At 43.1% G+C, this 19,809-nt stretch overlaps 1 protein-coding gene across 2 annotated transcripts in view; it reads right to left on the bottom strand.

The window, feature by feature from the left end:
- ubr1 (ubiquitin protein ligase E3 component n-recognin 1) overlaps window positions 1–19,809 on the bottom strand; it is a 294,835-nt gene that overhangs the window by 131,798 nt on the left and 143,228 nt on the right. For both annotated transcript variants that reach the window (XM_063054144.1, XM_063054153.1), the window contains 2 exons: window positions 12,886–12,949; window positions 5,477–5,601 (listed from right to left, as the gene is read on the bottom strand). In XM_063054144.1, the coding sequence (XP_062910214.1) occupies window positions 5,477–5,601; window positions 12,886–12,949 (189 nt within the window). The remainder of the gene's footprint in view (window positions 1–5,476; window positions 5,602–12,885; window positions 12,950–19,809) is intronic.

Raw genomic sequence — 19,809 nt, 5'->3', positions numbered from 1 at the left:
TTTGCAATTTTTCAGTGCACAGGAACCATTCCAGATTCTGGTGGTTCTTGAAAGTTAACTACTAATGTCTCCTGCAATCTCTTCGGCGACCTCTTTCAGAACCCTGGGGTGTAGTTCACTACCCTTTCCAATCTTTTAGCTTCACAAACACCTTCTGCATAGTAATAGCAACTGCACTCTCTGCCCCTGACACTCTCCAATATCTGGCATATTGCTAGTGTCTTCCACAGTTAAAACTGACACAAAATACTTAAGTTCATCCACCATGTCTTTGTTCCCCCATTAATACCTCTGATGGTGTCACACCTCATTATCACGAGTGGGTAAGTGTGCCTGACGAGGGTCACCAGTTAAAAATAAAACAGCTCGTAAGCCGTAACAGCATGTTAGTGCAAGGGGTTTTATTTAGTGCCAGGTGAAAAAAAGAGCAAAAGCTGCCCGAAAGTTGTGAAGAAACTAAGTGTTTACAAATAGACAAATGAAAACAAACATGTCAACAAATACACTCAAAAAACTTCTTGGCATCTCAACAAATACTCTCAAAAACTTCTATAGGTGTACTGTGGAGAGCATTCTGACAGGCTGCATCACTGTCTGGTATGGAGGGACTACTGCACAGGTCCAAAAGAAGCTGCAGAAGGTTGTAAATTTAGTCAGCTCCATCTTGGGTACTAGCCTACAAAGTATCCAGGACATCTTTAGGGAGTGGTGTTTCAGAAAGGCAGCGTCCATTATTAAGGACCCCCAGCACCCAGTGCATGCCCTTTTCTCACTGTTACCATCAGGTAGGAGGTACAGAAGCCTGAAAGCACACTCTCAGTGATTCAGGAACAGCTTCTTCCCCTCTGCCATCTGATTTCTAAATGGACATTGAATCTTTGGACACTACCTCACTTTTTAAAAAAATATACACTATTTCTGTTTTTGCACTATTTTTGTAATCTATTCAATATATGTAATTGATTTACTTGTTTATTTATTACTGTTATTTTTTTCTCTGTTAAGTTATGTATTGCATTGAACTGCTGGTGCTGAGTTAACAAATTTCACATCACATCCCGGTGATAATAAACCTGATTTTGATTTTGACGTACAAGAATTTACCAATATACTTTCTCCATAACACACTTTGTTGTTAACTTTCCAATATAACCATTCACCATTGACAGCTCTCAGCAAAGCCAAACTGAGAGATTAAATCTACCTGCGTAGGGTGTAGTGCATCTGCTCCCACAAACCCAAGCATCACTTTAGGATGCCCCAAACTGTCCCTTGGGTCTTTTGGGGTCGTTCTGTTGTCTACAAACAGTGCGTGGAAATAAATGAAACTGTTTGGAATGTCTGTGTCTAGAATCCTTATTTGTATGAATTACAAACCAGTAGAGCACGTTAACTGAAGGAATTGTTTTGATTAACCAAGCTAGCAAATGTTTTACTGTTGGGGTGTGTAAATGGTGAACTCGCAAGAACTGCAGAATAGGAGGGCAAACTGTGTGAACTATGGGAGAGACTGGACCAGGGACAGAATAAGGAGGAGTGACTAACCGGGCAAAGGGGCAAGGTTAGTGGGAGAATTAGCAATGTCAACCTGTTCTGTTAAGATGGCTTTGTGGCCACGTTTGCAGACAACATGAAGATAGCTAGAGGGACAGGCAGTGTTGAGGAAGTAGTGAGTCTGCAGAAGGACTTAAATAGAGTGGGCAAAGAAGTGGCAGATAGAATATACTGTAGAGAAGTGTATAGTCATGCACTTTGGTAGAAGGAATAAAGGCATAGACCATTTTCTAAATGTGGAAAAATTTCAAAAAAATCAGGGGTGCAAAGGGACTTGGGCGTCCTTGTGCAGGATTCCCTGAAGGTTAACTTGCAGGTTGAGTCAGTGGTGAGGAAGGCAAATGCAATGCTAGCATTCATTTCAAGAGGATTAGAATATAAAAGCAAGCTTTATAAGGCACTGGTAAGGCCTCACTTGCAGTATCGAGAGCAGTTTTGGGCCCCTTATCTAAAAAATGATGTGTTGGCATTGGAGAAGGTCTAGAGGAGGTTCACCAGAATGATTCTGCAAATGAAAGGGTAAATGCATGAAGAGCATTTGATGGCTCGAGGCCTGTACTTGCTGGAGTTTAGAAGAATGAAGGGAGATATCACTGAAACCTATTGAATATTGAAAGGCTTAGATGGAGTGGATGTTGAGAAGATGTCTCCTATATTGGGGGAGACTAGGATCAGAAGGCACAGATTCAGAATAGAGGGACTCCATTTAGAACAGTGATGAGGAAGAATTTATTTAACCAGAGGATAGTGAATCTGTGGAATTCAATGCCGCAGAAAGTTGCGGAGGCCAAGTCATTGGGTGTACTTAAAAGTGGAGATTGATAGGTTCTTGATTAGTCAGGACATCAAAGGTTACGGGTAGAAGGTAGGAAAACATGATTGAGAGGGATAATAAATCAGCCATGATGGAATGGTGGAGCAGACTCAATGGGCCGAATAGCCTAATTATTAGAATCAGGTTTAATATCATCAGCATATGTAGTGAAATTTGAAAATTTTGCGGCAGCAGTAGAAAGTAATACATAATAGAGAAAAATGAACCACAGTATGACTATATTAAATAGTTAAATTAGTGCAAAAAAAATAGTAATGTGGTAGTGTTCATGGGCTCAATGTCACACCACTCAGAAATTCAATGGCAGGGGGAAGACGCTGTTTCTGAATTGTTGAGTGTGTGCCTTCAGGCTTCTGTACCTCCTACCTGATGGTAGAAATGAGAAGAGGGCATGTCCTGGTTCATAGGAGTCTTTAATGTTGGACACCACCTTTTTGAGGCACTGCTCCTTGAAGATGTCCTGGTTATTACAAAGCCCAGGATAGAGTTGACTAAGTTTATAACTCTCTGCAGCTTACTTCGATCTTGTGCAGTAGCCCCCAACCCCCCATACCAGACAGTGATGCAGCCAGTAAGAATGTTCTCCACAGTTAAATCTATATAAATTTGAGAGTGTCTTTAGTGACAAACCAAATCTCCTCAAACCCCGAATGAAATATAGACGCTGTCTTGCCTTCTTTTTAGCTGCATCGATATGATGGGTCCAGGTTAGCTCCTTGGACATACTGACAACCAAGAACTTGAAATTGCTCACTATTTCCAGTTCTGATCCCTCTAGGAGGAACGAAGCATTCCCTCATCTTACCCTTTCTGAAGTTCACAATCAACTCTTTGGTCTTACTGATGTTGACTGCAACACCACTCAACTATCTGGTGTATCTTGCTCCTGCACATCCCCTGTCGCCATCTGAGATTTTGCCAACAATAGTGGTATTGTCAGCAAACTTACAGATGGCATTTGAGATGTGCCTAATCACACAGTCATGGGTGTAGAGAGACTAAAGCAATGGACTAAGCACACATCCCTGAAGTGCCCAGTGTTGATTTCAGTGAGATGGTGATATTATTTCCAATCAGCACAGACTGTGGTCTTCCAAATTGCAGTGGGTCCAGGTCTTTGCTGAGGCAGGAGTTGATTCTAGCCAAAACCAACGTCTCAAAGCACTTCATCACAGCGTCCTGGCCTGCTGCGTTCACCAGCAACTTTTATGTGTGTTGCTTGAATTTCCAGCATCTGCAGAATTCCTGTTGTTCATCACAGTATATGTTAGTGCTACTGGACGACAGTCATTAAGGCAGCTCACACTACTCTTCTGGTATAATTATTGCAGGTCAAAACTTCCAACTGTAGCAATGAGAGATTGTAAATGTCTTTGGAAACCACCACCAGTTGGTTGGCATAGGTTCTCAGAGCCTTACCAGGTACCTCGTCAGGACCTGTTGCATTGTGAGGGCTTACCCTCTTGAAAGAGGGCCTCCGAGATAAAGATCACAGGGTCACTGGATGCTGCAGGGATTTGCACAGGCGTAGTTTTATTCTCCCTTGCAAAGCGTGCAAAAAAGGCGTTGAGCTTGCTTGGGAGTGAAGCATCACTGCCATTCATGATGTTGGGTTTTGCTTTGTAGGAAGTAATGGCCAGCAAACCCTGCCAGAGTTGATGTCATCTCCAACCTTGCTCAGAACTGTTCCTTAGCTCTTGAATAGCCCTCTGCAAATCATACCCAGCTTTCTTGTAGAGACCTGGGTTGCCAGACTTGAGTGCCACAGATCTATCCCTCAGCAGACTATGAACCTTCTGCTTCATCCATGGCTTTTGATTTGGGTATGTATAGTATGTTCTTGTAGGCACACAATTATCCAAGCAGGCTCTAATGAAGACAGTGACAGCTGTGGAATACTTATTCAAATTCAAAAACGAATCCCTGAATACTGTCCAGTCCACCGATTCAAAGCAGTCCTGTAAATGCTTCTGTGCCTTCCTTGTCCATACATTTTTGGTCCTGACTACTGGTGCTACAGTCTTCAGTTTTTACCTATATTCAGCCAGGTGTTGAGACTATCCAAAGTGTTTGGCATGGAATAGCATGGTAAGCACTCTTTGATGGTGGTATAACAGTGGTCCAGTGTATTGTTTCTGCTGGTACTACAAGTGACTTGATGGTAACAGAGACTTTTTCAAGTTGGCTCGGCTGAAGACCCCAAAATGATGGGGAAGGCATCAGGATGTGCTCTTTCATTGCTCAGTTTGTCTAGAGACTGTCTTTCATTAGCCTGAGGTGGAATGTACACCAAACCAGAATGATTGCTGAAATCTCACATGGAGGTAAAATGGACGACACTTGATCGCGAGGTTTTCCAGGTATGGTGAACAGGTCTGGGATACCACTGCCACATTTATACACCACAAAGAGTTGATCATTAAGCACAGTCCTCCTCCCCTGCTTTTCAAAGACTCAGCAGTCCTATCTTGGCGGTGTATCGTGAACCCATTGATCTCAATTGCTGCATCCAGAATGGAAAGGATTAACCAAGATTCTGTGAAACAAAAGAGGCAAGTGGTCCTAATGTCCCTCTGATACATCACCTTAGTTGAGATCTTCAATTTTATTTACCAAAGACTGTATGTTTGCAAACAAGATGGTTCGTATTGGAAGTCAAAAGATGTGCTTCTTTAAGTGAACTATTGGTTCAACTCGGCATCCCCTCTTCTACCATCTTAAGGAGAATCCGTGACCAGGGTCTGTTCGAGTTCTGTAATTTTAAGTAATGATCGATTTTTAAAGTCACATTAAAATGACTGTACAGACCTTAAATGTAGTTGTGGTTCTCAGCTGTAGCAGGCTGAAACGGGAGTACAGTGGTATCCATTATAGTTGCATGCACAAGTTGCCTTGTCGGTGGCACCCCAGAAGCAACAATTATGCTCCTACGTCATATGGTCTGATAGCAATTCAATTGCTTTCAAATAGTCTGAAGCAGCATGAGTTGACAAATGGTCAGTATCACTGGAGGTACTATCTTTATCCTACTTTAAATATACAGCTCAAAGTGTCAAGAAAAATATTTGATGAGCTAGGTACACTCACGTTCTCAGGTAATAATTTTGCCAGTTCACTGTGAGGCATTGGTTCAATACACAGTAAATGGATCACCTCTCTGAGAGTGACATCATCTTTCATCACATGGCCTACTCCAGGAACATACCTCTCCCCTGCATGGAAACAAGATGTAAACTTATTAGTCTATGATGGTGGAAGGTTGGTATTCAAACTAATATGCCAACAGGTTAAAAGAATAGAATATCAATTAGAGGCATAGATAGGGTGAATGCATACAGTCTCAACATAGAACCACATAGCAAGATACAGGCCCTTTGGCCCATGATTTTTGTGTTGACCTTGTAAAATTTCCTAGATCAGTCTAACCCTTCCCTCCTACAAAGCCCTCCATTTTTTCCATCGTAAATGTACCTCTTTAAGAATATATTTAATGTTCCTAATTTACCTGCCTCTACCTACACCCTTGCCAGTGTTCCAGGCAATAATCACACTTATTTTACCCCCCCCCATACATACCCCAATCACCTTAAACTTATGCCCTCTCATATTAGTCACTTCTACCATGGTAAAAGTCCTTGGCTATCCACTTGATCTCTGCCTCTTATCATCTTGTACACCTCCATCAAGTCACCACTCATTTTCATTTGGCCCAAAGAGAAAAGCCCCAGAACAGATCCCTATAAAACATCTTGTTGACTTCCAGGCAGAAAACGCTCTGCCTTCTATGGGCAAGCCATTTGTGAATCATCCAATCAAGTGGAACTGGTCCTGTGACCAGTGAGGACACAAAGATCATTGTCAAAAGTGCAGTAGTCTCTTCCCTCACTTCCCATATCAACCTGAGGTATATTCCATACAGCCCCAGGGCCTTGCCTATCCGAATGTTTTTCAAAGGTTCCAGCTCAACCTCCTCCTTAGCACTGACATGTTCCAGCACAGCAGCCTGTTTTACACTGTACTCACAAATGTCATGGTCTGGCTCACTGGTTAATATCAAAGCAAAATATTCATTAAGGACGCAATCACAAGGAAATCTGCAGGTGCTGGAATTTCAAGCAACACTTATAAAAGTTGCTGGTGAACGCAGCAGGCCAGGCAGCATCTCTAGGAAGAGCTACAGTCGACGTTTCGGGCCGAGACCCTTCATCAGGACCTGAAGAAGGGTCTCAGCCCGAAATGTCGGCTGTACCTCTTCCTAGAGATGCTGCCTGGCCTGCTGCGTTCACCAGCAATTTTTATGTGTGTTGTTATTCATTAAGGACATTCCCTACCTCCTCCAATACCAGGCACATTTTCTTTTCTTTCCCTAAACGATCCTACCCTCACTCTACTCACCCTCTTGTTCTTGATAGAAATGTGGAACACTATGGTCTTCCTTAATCTTACTCGCCAAGACCATCTTGTGCACCATTCTAGCTCTCCTTGGCCATTTTTAAGCTCGTTCCTGATGACATTGTAGCTCTCTTGAGTCCTGTCTGATCCTTGCTTACTAAATCTTAAGTAAGCTTTCTCCTTCTTCCTGACAAGATGTCCCATATCTCTTGTCAACCATGGTTCCTTCACCCTACCATATTTTCCCTGCCTGAAGGGAACAAAGCTATCTCAAACCCCATACGTGCTCCTTGAACAACTTCCACATTTTTGGTGTTGATTTCCTAGTACATCCGTTTGCAATTTATGCTCTCAAGTTCCTGCCTAATCACACCATAATTTCCTCTCCCTTAATTAAATATGTTCCCATACTGTCTGCTCCTATTCCTGTCCAACACTATAGTAAAGGTCAGGGAGTTGTAGTTAGTGTCTCTGAGAGAGATCTGATACCTGATCAGGTTCGTTGCCTAGAACCAGATCCAATTTGATCTTTCTTCTAGTCAGCTTGTCTACATACCGTGTCCGGAATCCTTCCTGCACACAGCTAACAAATTCTACCCCATCTAAATCGTTTGCACGAAAGAGGTGCCAATTAATATCAGGGAAGTTCAGGCCACTCATGAGAACCACCCTGATATTTTTGCACCCTTCCAAATTGTACTTACCAATCTGTCCTTTAGTGTCCCTTCTGTTATGGGGGGGGGGGGGGCGGGTTTACAGAATACTCCCAATAGAGTGAATGCTTCCTTCCTGTTTCTGACTTCCATCCACAATGATTCAATAGAAAACCCCTTCATTACCTCCAGGATGTCCTCCCTTTGTGCAGCTGTGTTACCATCCCTGATTAGCTGTGCCATTCTCCCACCTCTTATTTCCTTCCCTGTCCCTTTTGCAACAACTAAAACCCAGAACATCCAGCAGCCATTTCTGCCCTTGTGACAGGCAAGTCTCTGTAATGGCCACAGACCCATGCACTGAACTATGCTGCAAGTTGATCACACTTGTTCCTGATACTTCTTGCACAAAAATAGACAAAATTTCAACCCTTACCACTGACTGGAATTTTACTCCATTAACTGCCTGCCATTACTCACAAGCTACAACTACAAGTAGCTGTACACCAAATGCCCCATCCTCTGCCCTGTCACTGATTCCCATCCCCCCTGCCAAACTAGTTTAAATCTTTCCCAACAGCTCTGGCAAACCTGCCCACAAAGATACAGGTTGACCTTCACTAATCTGGCACCACTGAGACCTGAGGAGTGCTGGATTAGTGAAAAGGCCAAATTACAGAAGGATCACATTAAGCATAATCAGTGCTGGATTATCGAAGGAACCGGATTACAGGTAGTCGGATTAGTGAAGGTCAACTGTATTACTCCCCCTCGAGTTCAGGAGTAACCCATCCTTTATACACGTCATACTTCCCCAGAAGAGATCCCAATGATCCACAAATCCAAAACCATGCCCCTGCACAAATTCCTCAGTCACATATTCATCTACCAAATCATCTTGTTCTAACCTTCACTGGCACATGGCACAGGCCGCAATCCTGAGATTACTACCATTGAGTTCTGCTTTTCAGCTTCCTACCTAGCTCCCAATATTCTCTTTTCAGATCCTTATTCCATTTCCTGTCCATGTCTTTATATCACAACCTCTGGCTGCTTACCCTCTCCCTTTAGAATGCTGTGGACCCAATCATCCCTGACCCTAGCATCTGGGAGGCAACATACCATCCGAGAGTCTCATTCAGGTCTACAGAACTTCCTGTCTGCTCCCCGAACGACTAAATGTCCCATCACCACTACACTCCTCTTCTCCCCCGTTCCCTTCTGAACCAGGCTCAGTTCCAGTTACCTGGTCACTGCGGCTTTCCTCGGTAGGTTAACCACCCACCCCCACCAAACAGTACCCAAAGTGGTATATCTGTTATTGAAGGGAACAGCCATAAGGGTACTCTGCACCATCTGCCTATTCCCTTTCCCTCTCCCTCTCCTTACAGTCACCCAGCTACCTGCCTCCTGCAAGTTAGAGGTGACTAGCTCACTGTAGCTCTTATTTATCACCTCCTTATTTGGACATATGAGCTGAAGGTCATCCAACTTCAGCTCCAGTTCCCTGAGTAATGAGTTCACGCATATTTAGTTATCAAGCAGACAGAAGGTCTCTCACTTCTTTAGCTAGGCAAAGAAAGGAAGCTTACCAGAAACTTACCTTTGCCTCCACCCCTTCTTGCCAAAGCCCTGGGGGCTCCACTCTGACACTGGCCACTCACACAATGATCACTTCGCTTAAACCCAACTTCTTTTTATAGAACTTTGCCAAATCCCTAATAAACTACAATATTTCAAGCCCACCAAAAAGTTCCAAGAGCTCAGAGCTTGTGCTCACCTCCCTCACCTCCAAACAAGTAACTGTTCGCAATACCTCAAGTCTGTCAAAAGTTCCGAAAAGCCCCACTCCCGTTTCAAACCTTGAGCTTCGCTCACTCACCTCCAAATAATTTCCCAGGGATGTGGAATCAAGAACTAGAGTCATCACAAACAAAAGAAAATCTGCAGATGCTGGAAATCCAAGCAAGACACACAAAACGTTGGCCAGGCAGCATCATGAAAAAGAGTACACCCGATGTTTCGGGCCAAGACCTTTCATCAGAACTGGGGGAGAAAAGATGAGGAGTCAGAGTAAGAAGGGTGGGGCAGAAGAGGAAGAACCACAAGGTGATAGGTGAAACAGGAGTGGGGGTGAGGGGTGAGGGGTGAAATAAAGAGTTGGGAAGTTGATTGGTGAAGGAAATACAAGGCTGAAGGGGGAATCTGATAGGAGAGGACAGAAGACCATGGAAGAAAAGAGGGAGGAGCACCAGAGGGAGGAGATGGGCAGGTAAGGTGAGAGAGAGAAATATTAGTAGGCAATGGTGAAGGTGGGGGGGGGGGGGCGCGGGGACAGCATTACCGGAAGTTCAAGAAATTGATGTTTATGCCATCAGGTTAGAGGCTACCTAGATAAATATAAGGCATTGCTCCTCCAACCTGAGTGCGGCCTCATCGCGACAGTAGTGGTGGCCATGGATGGACAGGTCGGAATGGGAATGGGAAGTGGAATTAAAATGGATGGCCACTGGGAGATCTCGCTTTTTCTGGCAGATAGAGTGTAGGCACTTGGCAATATACAGGAGGCCATACTGGGAGCACCAGATACAATAAGTGATGCTAGACTCACAGGTGAAGTAACACCTCACCAGGAAGGAACACTTGGGGCCCTGAATCGTAGTGAAGGAGGAGCTGTAGGGGCAGGTATAGCATGTGTTTTGCTTGCAAGGTTGTGCAGGAAGGACAGCAGCTGGGAGGGATGAATGGACAAGGAAGTCGCATAGACCGCGATCCCTGCAGAAAGCAGAAAATGGGGGGGGGGTGGAGGAAAGATGTGCTTGGTGAGGGGACCCTGTTAGAAATGGCAGACTTCCAATTGAAAACAAGGAAAAATCTGCAGATGCTGGAAATCCAACCATTCCAATCACAAACAATACTGCCCTCAACTGCATCTCTTCCATTTTGCACACATCTGCCTTAGCCCATCCTCCCGCACCCCACCAGAGATAGGGCTCCTCTTGCTCTCACCGACCACCCCACCAGCTTCCATGTCCAGCACATAATTCTCCATAACTTCTGCCACCTCCAACGGGATCCCACCACCAAGCACATTTTTCCCTCCCGTCCACTTTCTGCTTTCCACAGAATCGCTTCCTACGTGACTTCCTTGTCCATTCGTCCATGGTCTCCTCCATTGTTGCGATGAGGCCACACCCGAGTTGGAGGAGCAACACCTTATATTCCATCTGGGTAGCCTGCAAACTCATGGCGTGAACATTGAGTTCTCAAATTTCCAGTCATTCCCCCTCCCCCAACCCTTCACCATTCCCCTTTCCCTCTCTCACCTTATCTCCTTGACCTGCCCATTACCTCCCTCTGGTGCTCCTCCCTCTTTTCTTTCTTCTATGGCCTTCTGTCCTCTCGTATCAGATTCCCCTTTCTCCAGTCCTGTATCTCCTTCACCAATCAACTTCCCAGCTCTTTACTTCACCCCTCCCCCCAGCCTCCCTGTTCCACCTATCACCTTGTGTTTTTCCTCCCATCACTCCACCTTCTTACACTGACTCCTCAACTTTTTCCTCCAGACCTGATGAAGTGTCTCAGTCCAAAACATCAACTGCACTTTTTTCCATAGATGCTGCCTGGCCAGCTGAATTCCTCCAGCATGAGTTGCAAGAACTAAAGTGCAAAGGTTTAAGGAGAAAAAAAGGCTTTAATAGAAATCTGAAGAGCAACTTTTTCACCCAGAGAGTGGTTAGTACATGAATGAGCTGCCAGAGAAAGTGGTTGAGGCAGGTACAGTAACAACATTTAAAAGGTATTCAGGAAAGGATCAGATGGATAAGGGCAAATGAGACCAGCTTAGATGTTGATCTTGGTTAGTATGGACCAGTTGGGACAAAGGGCCCATTTTCATTGTTTATGACTCAGGATAGAAAACTTGGACTGCAATTAAAATGTTACATAAATTCTGCATCTAACACATTAGAGCCTACACCAAATAGTTTTCAGGCCAAGAGTCATCTGCCTCTCAAGTGTATGCTGATTGATTAAATAAGAGGCTAAAAAAATCTTGCAGATTGAATATAATCTGGGGAAATGTGAGTCTTGAAAGAATATAAGATCAGAAGCCTGTTTAGAGAAATTGTAGAATGCTGATGAACACAGGGATCTCAGCATCTTCACTCAGGAAACAAAATCAGAACATTATTCCCTAGTTACCCACAAACAAGCCAAAAGAAATATTGACTCAAAGGTTTCTAACAAAAACAAAATAGGGTAGTCCTGCAGGCCTACATAGCATTGGTAAGACTAACCCTAGAATTAAATTTTCGTGCCTTTAACTGAGGATGAAATAACTGCAATACAGACAATTCACAACAGATTTTTATTTATTTAGAAGAAGAAGAAAGCCCTCAACTCCGAGTGGAGTCATCGGGACGCTGTCATGATGGCGTTGTTTTTAAAGCAGGCTTTCTTATTCTTACGAGGCCAAGTTGCTAGCTCAACACTCAACCCAGCACAGATGGAAAGCGTGCAAGGGAGCCGGCTGGATTCGAACACAGGAGTTTGTTCTTTGTAAATTTAGCAATACAGCACGGAGTAGGCCCTTCGCTGCCCCAACAACCCCCTGAGAAACCCCAACTTAATCATGGGACAATTTACCATGACTAATTAATCGCTAAGCCTTTGGACTATGGGAGGAAACCAGAGCACCCAGGGAAAACCCACGCATTCAAAGGCAAGGACTCGTTATAGAATTGCACCGGAATTGAACTCCAAACTCCGGAACGTCTGAAGCAGTGCCAAGGTTAATTAAATTAATTGAGGGGGTGGGACTGTATTTGTGTTAGAAGAATTAACAGCTTCTTAACGAAACTTTAAGATTCTTGAGGGCACTAACAGTCAAGACCGGAGAGGATCTTTCACTCATGATGGATGCAAGAACAGAATGGCATAATTAGGTTTATTCATTTAAACTGATGAGTTAGAATGACCACTTTCTGAGGATGGACAATCTGGAAATATGTAGCTTAGAGTATGGTGGTGAACAAGCTTATATATCCAATGCTAGCAATTTTTAATGTAAGTAAAGGTTATTGAAAGCAGGTTATTGAAAGTGGCGTTGATGTCACTGATCAGATCTAGGCTCAAGAGAGGGACCATTTAGTATACTCTATTTAATGTTCTACACCATCAGCATAAGAGGGCTGTTGACTATACTAAGTCCTGCTCAATTTCTTATACTCTAATGCTGGTTTATAGTCTGCTATTGTTTTTCCTATCAGATATATTTAAACAAGTTGTTAATCTGAAGCATTAGCATGAGCCATCATCTATTAGTTTGAATTTACGCGACAAATGCTTTGTGTATCATCTGGTTTTTCACTGAATTGGATTCAGCTGGAACTCTAATTGGACTCATTTGTACATTACATTCAGCCTTTAATTAATAAAATGAAGTCTTACCAACAACCATAATAATGAGGTGGAGTAATTCGTCTATTAAAATATTAGTCTGCTGGATTACATCCTGCAATATATAAAAGGCAATTAAAAACTCATTAACAGATTGGACAATTTTAAGTTAAGCTGTTTCATTGTTTTAATATATTAAATGACTCTCATGCAAAAATTGAGATTAAATACAAAAGTAAAACAACTTTACATTTAAACCAACTTCTTCCATTAAGCTGAGCATGTCGCTGAGTCAATCAGATACTGACAGAACTGCAAGTTACAGCTACCTGTTTCTTCTTTATCTACTCTACTTGATACTGTGCACAAAGGAAGACAGTTGTAGTTGCAGGAGGTGAATCATCCCAGCCCCAGAATGCCAGTGGAAAAGTTCCCAGGGCAATGCCTTAAAGGTCCAATCATCCTCAGCAGTTCTGGAGTGAAATGTTCTCTGATGATTGCAATATTCAACTCCATTCATGCTTTCTAATGTAGCATGGTGCAACACATTCATGCTGGGGGCGATAACAGCAAGTGACATCCACGGCCATACTAATACCAGGTAACAACCACCTCCAACAAAAGAATCTAACTAAGACCATACATAGGAGCAGAATTAGGCCACTTGGCCCATTGAGTCTGCCATGCCATTCCAACAGGACTGACTTATTATCCCTCTCAACCCCATTCTGCCTTCTCCCCGTAACCTTTGACATCCCAATTTATCAAGAAACTGCATTAAATACCAAACCTCTGCATTACGTATCCCAAATAATTTGGCCCTCAAAGTTGTCTGTGGCAATGACTTCCACAGATTCACTGCCCTCTGCTTAAATAAATTTTCCCTCATCTTGGTTCTAAATGGATGTCTATCTGAGTCTGTGCACTCTGGTGCTAGACTCCCCCACTATAAGAAATATCCTTGCCATATCCACTCTAACGAGGCATTTCAATATTCAATATTCTTCATTCTTCTAAACTCCAACAAGTACAGGCTCAGAGCCATCAAATGCTCATGTTAATCTTTCATTCCCAGAATTATTCTTGTGAACCTCCTCTACTTCTCCAATGCCAGCACATCTTTTCTTATACAAGGGGCCCAAAACTGCTCACAATACTCCAAGTACAGTCTGACCAATATCTTAAAAAGCCTCAGCATTACATCCTTTCTTTTGTATTCCAGTTCTCTCAAAATGAACACTAACTTCCTTGCCACCGACTCAACTGCAAGCTAACCTTCAGGGAGTCTTGCAGAAGGACTCCTAAGTCCCTTTGCACCTCTGATTTTCTCCCCACTTAGAAAATAATCCACACTTTATTCCTTCTACTAAAGTGTACGACCATGCGCTTCCCTACACTACATTCCTTCTGGCATTTTTTTGCCCATTCTCCCAATCTGTTTAAGTCCTTCTGCAGACACTCTGCTTCCTCAACATTACCTGCCCCTCCACCTATCTTTGTATTGTCCGCAAACTTGGCTAAAAAGTCATCAATTCCTTCACCCAAATCATTTGACACATAACGTGAAAAGAAGCAGTCTGAACACTCACCCCTGTGGAACACAACTAGTAACTGACAGTCAACCAGAAGAGGTATACTTTATTCCTGTTTTTTGCCTCCTGCCAGGCAGCCAATCTTAGACCACAAGACATAGGAGTAGAAATTGGGCCATATGGCCCATCAAGTCTGCACCACCAATCAATCATGGTTGATCTTTTTTCCTTTTCTTAGCCCCACTCCACAGCCTTCTCCCTAGCCTTCTCCCTGTATCCAATCAAGAACCTATCAATCTCTGCCTTAAATACAAACAACAACCTGGCCTCCATAGCTGCCTCTGGTAACAAATTTCACAAATTAGCCACCCTCTGGCTAAAGAAATTTCTCCACATTTTGTTTAAAATGGGCACCCCTCTATCCCGAGGCTGTGCGCTCTTGCCCTAGACTCCCCCACCATGGTAAACATTCTTTCCACATCTACTCTGTCTAGACTTTGCAATGTTCAAAAGGTTTCAATGAGATTTTCCCTCATCCTTCTAAATTCCAGCAAGTACAGACCCATCAAACATTCCTCATATGATAATCCTTTCATTCCCAGAACCACACTTGTGAATCTCCTCTGAGCCCTCTCCAATGCTAACACATCTCTTCTGAGATGAGGAGCCCAAAACTGTTCACAGTACTCAAGGAAAGGCCTCATCAGTGCCTTATAAAGCCTCAGCATCACATCCTTGCTCTTGTATTCTAGGCCTCTCGAAATGAATACTAACATTGCATTTGTCTTCCTCACCACCAACTCTACCTGCAAGTTAAATTTTAGGGTGTTCTGCACCACGAGTTCCAAGTCCCTTTGCATCTCAAATGTTTGGATTTTCTTCCCATTTAGAATATAGTCTGCATCTTTATTTTATACTACCAAAGTGCACGACCATGCATTTTTCCAGCATTATATTTCACTGGCCACTTTCTTGCCCATTCTCCTAATCTTCAAAGTCCTTCTCAGCCTGTTTCCTCAACACTACCTGCCCCTCCACCAATCTTTGTATCATCTGCAAACTTGGCAACAAAGCCATCTATTCCATCATCTAAATCATTTATATACAGCATAAAAAGAAGTAGTCCCAACACTGACTCCCGCAGAACACCACCAGACACTGGCAGTCAACCGGAAAAGGATCCTAAAAAGAAGTGGTCCCAACACCGACTATTATGATCACTGCCATTCTAGTACCCATGGATCTTCTATTCACACTAGTATCTTCCCTGTTAAGCAACCTCATGTGCAGCATCTTATCTTAGGTGTATAAGATGATGAGAGGCATTGATTGTGTGGATAGTCAGAGGCTTTCTCCCCCAGGGCTGAAATGGCTAACATGAGAGGGCACAGTTTTAAGGTGCTTGGAAGTAGGTGCAGAGGAGATGTCAGGGGTAAGTTTTTTTTTTAAATGCAGAGAGTGGTGAGTGCGTGGAATAGGCTCCAGCAATAGTGTTGGAGGCAGACATGATAGAGTCATTTAAGAGACTCCTGGACTGGTACATGGAGTTCAGAAAAATTGAGGGCTATGGGTAACCCTAGGTAACTTCTGAGGTAAGGACATGCCTGGCATAGCTTTGTGGGCCAAAGGGCCTGTGTTATGCTGTAGGTTTTCTACGTTTCTATGTTTGATCAAAGGCCTTCTGAAAATCCAAATAAACTTCCACTCTCTCCTTTGTCTATCTTGCTTGTTACAAGTACCCCAAAACTGCAACCTTAATAATAGACTCCACATCTTTCCAATCAGCTAACTTTCCCATAATTTCTGTTCTGCCTTCTGCCCTTCTTAAAGAGTAGAGACAGTTGCAATTTTTCAGTCCTCTGGAACTATCCAGAGTCTTTAAAGATCATTAATCATGCCTCCAAAAAATCTTCAGCTTACTCTTTCAGAAGCCTGGGTTGTAGTTCCATCAGATACAGGTGTCTGATCTACCCTCATATTTTTCAGTTTCCGAAGCACTTCTCCTTAGTAATAGCAAAAACACTCACTTCTGCCCGTCACTCTCACATTTCCAGCATTCTGCTGGTGTCTTCCACAGTGAAGACTGATGCAAAATACTTGCGTTCATTCACAATTTCTCTGTCTCCCATTATTACATCTCCAGTGTAATTTTCCAGCCGTCAACACTTACTGGTCACTCTTCATATATCTGAAAAACTTCTTGTATCCTCTTTTATATTATTGGCCAGCTTACCCTCATCTTTTCTCTCTTTTGGCTTTTTAGTTGTCTTCTGTTGGTTTCATAAGTTTCCCAATCCTTTACTTTCCAACTAATTTTTGAGACATTATATACCCTCTCTTTTGCTTTTATGAAAACATAAGTCTTCCCTTCTTAGTCTCATTCCCCTTTAGAATTCTCCTTCATCTTTTGGAAGTATTTTGCCCGTGCCTTCCAAATTGCTCGAGAAACTCCAGCCATTGCTGTGCTGTTGTCATCCCTGCTCACGTCCCCTTCCAATCAACATTGGACAGCTTTTCTCTCATGCCTCAGTAATTTCCTTTACTCCATTTAGTACTGACACATTCGACTTTAGCTTCTCCTTCTCAAACTGTAGTGTGAATTCTACTACTTTTTGACATCTGATGGTCAAAAGGGCAAGATTACCACTGGAGTTCAAAACTGGATTAATTGGAGCACTCACATCAAAGTTGCTGGTGAATGCAGCAGGTCAGGCAGCATCTCTAGGAAGAGGTACAGCCAACGTTTCAGGCTGAGACCCTTCGTCAGGACACTGACTGGTCAGCAGAAAACAGAGAGTGGGAATAAAGGGATCCTATTCAGGCTGGCTACTGGTTACCAGTGGAGTTCCACAGGGGTCGGTGATGGGACTGCTGCTTTTTACAATTATATCAATGATTTGGACTACGGTATTAAAGGATTTGTGGCTAAATTTACCCATGATAGAAAGATAGGTGGAGGAGCAGGTAGTGTTGAGGAAACAGTGAGCCTGCAGAGAGACTTAGATAGTTTAAGGGAATGGGCAAAGAAGCGGCAAATGAAATACAAAGTTGGAAAGTGTATGGTCATGCACTTTGGTGGAAGAAATAAATGAGCAGACTATTATTTAGATGGGGAGAGAATCCAAAATGCAAAGATGCAAAGGGACTTGGGAGTCCTTGTGCAAGATACCCTAAAGGTTAACCTCCAGGTTGAATTGGTTGTGAAGAAGATGAATGCAATGTTGGCATTCATTTCTAGAAGTATAGAATATAAGAGCAGGGATGTGAAATTGAGGCTCTATAAGGCAATCATGAAACCACAGTTGGAGTATTGTGTGCAGTTTTGGGCTCCTTATTTTAGAAAGGATATACTGACATTGGAGAGGGTTCAGAGAAGATTCACAAGAATAATTCCAGGAATGAAAGGGTTACCGTATGAGGAATGTCTGCCAGCTCTTAGGTTGTATTCCCTGGAGTTCAGGAGAATAAGGGAGGGGATCTCATAGAAACATTCCGAATGTTAAAAGGCTAGATATGGCCAAGTTATTTCCCATGGTAGGGGATTCTAGGACAAAAAGGTATGGCTTCAGGATTGACGGACGTCCATTTAGAACAGAGATGCAAAGAAATTACTTTAGTCAGAAGGTGGCAAACCTGCGGAATTTGTTGCCATGAGCAGCTGTGGAGGCCAAGTCATTGGGTGCATTTAAGGCAGAGATAGATAGGTTCTTGATTAGCCAGAGCATCAAAGGGTATGGGGTGAAGGCAGGGGAGTGGGGATGACTGGAAGAATTGGATCAGCCCATGATTGAATGGCAGAGTAGACTCAAAGGGCCCAATGGCCTACTTCTGCTCCTATATCTTAATTCTAAGGCTAGAGAAATGCAGGTGATTCATTAGTTTCACTTTTATTGTTGGTGGGTCAAATTTCTGGGAACTCCTACCTAACAGCACTGAGGAATAACACTGCCACTACAGACTGGACAACAATTGATGAGCAATAAATGCTGAGTTTGATGTTAACACTGATATCTCATGAATGATTAAAATAAGGGAAGAAGGGAGCTTTAAGAAAGCCAGGTTCATGTCTTTTTCACCTACAGAAGTGGAATATATTCAGCAATAAACCTGACTTCCTTGTGTTCACAACATATTGCTGGGAAGCACCTGGCTTACAAATGGGTTTCAAAACAGAACAAGGTCAAGTTCAAAAAAATCACTGGACGTGATGAATAATGATATACTTGGTTAGTATGGTTGAACATCACTTACTGTCCTACAAATTGTGAAGATGGTACAGGGAAGCTGCAAAGTTATACAGACAGTTAAACTAGTTGGAAAAGATTGCATAAAAGGAGAACTATGAAGAAATTCATGACATTGCCCATGTTGACATGAAAAATAAAACAAGAGCATTTGTGCTGAAAGATTGGAGAACTGACAGGTAGAACAATCTAGTTGACCAAGCTAAATGTGAATTGAAGACGATGCCTAACATAAATACTGGAACTGATAAGGAAAGCTAACAGAATGTTAATTGTTAATGGAATTGAATACAAATGTCGATTATATTTGTGTATAGTCATAGTCATACTTTATTGATCCCGGGGGAAATTGGTTTTCATTACAGTTGCACCATAAGTAATTAAATAGTAATAAAACCATAAATAATTAAATAGTAATATGTAAATTATGCCAGGAAATAAGTTCAGGAAATAAACCAGCCTATTGGCTCAGGGTGTCTGACCCTCCAAGGGAGGAGTTGTAAAGTTTGATGGCCACAGGCAGGAATGACTTCCTATGACGCTCTGTGTTGCACCTGGGTGGAATGAGTCTCTGGCTGAATGTACTCCTGTGCCCAACCAGTACATTATGTAGTGGATGGGAGACATTGTCCAAGATGGCATGCAACTTGGACAGCATCTTCTTTTCAGACACCACCGTCAGAAAGTTCAGTTCCATCTCCACAACATCAGTGGCCTTACGAATGAGTTTGTTGATTCTGTTGGTGTCTGCCATCCTCAGGCCTGCTGCCCCAGCACACAACAGCAAACATGATAGCACTGGCCACCACAGACTCGTAGAACATCCTCAGCATCATCCGACAGATGTTAAAGGACCTCAGTCTCCTCAGGAAATAGAGACGCCTCTGATCCTTCTTGTAGATAGCCTCAGTGTTCTTTGACCAGTCTAGTTTATTGTCAATTTGTATCCCCAGGTATTTGTAATCCTCCACCATGTCCACATTGACCCCCGGATGGAAACAGGGGTCATCAGTGCCTTAGCCCTCCTCAGGTCTACCACCAGCTCTTTAGTCTTTTTCACACTAAGCTGCAGATAATTCTGCTCACACCATGTGACAAAGTTTCCTACCATAGCCCTGTACTCAGCCTCATCTCCCTTGCTGATGCATCCAACTATGGCAGAGTCAAGAGAGCCAAGAGAGTCCCCAGTGCTACTGATC

The sequence above is a fragment of the Mobula hypostoma genome, chromosome 1, assembly GCF_963921235.1.
Source record: "Mobula hypostoma chromosome 1, sMobHyp1.1, whole genome shotgun sequence".
Taxonomy (NCBI): domain Eukaryota; kingdom Metazoa; phylum Chordata; class Chondrichthyes; order Myliobatiformes; family Myliobatidae; genus Mobula; species Mobula hypostoma.
This window is presented reverse-complemented; position numbering and strand designations above follow the sequence as displayed.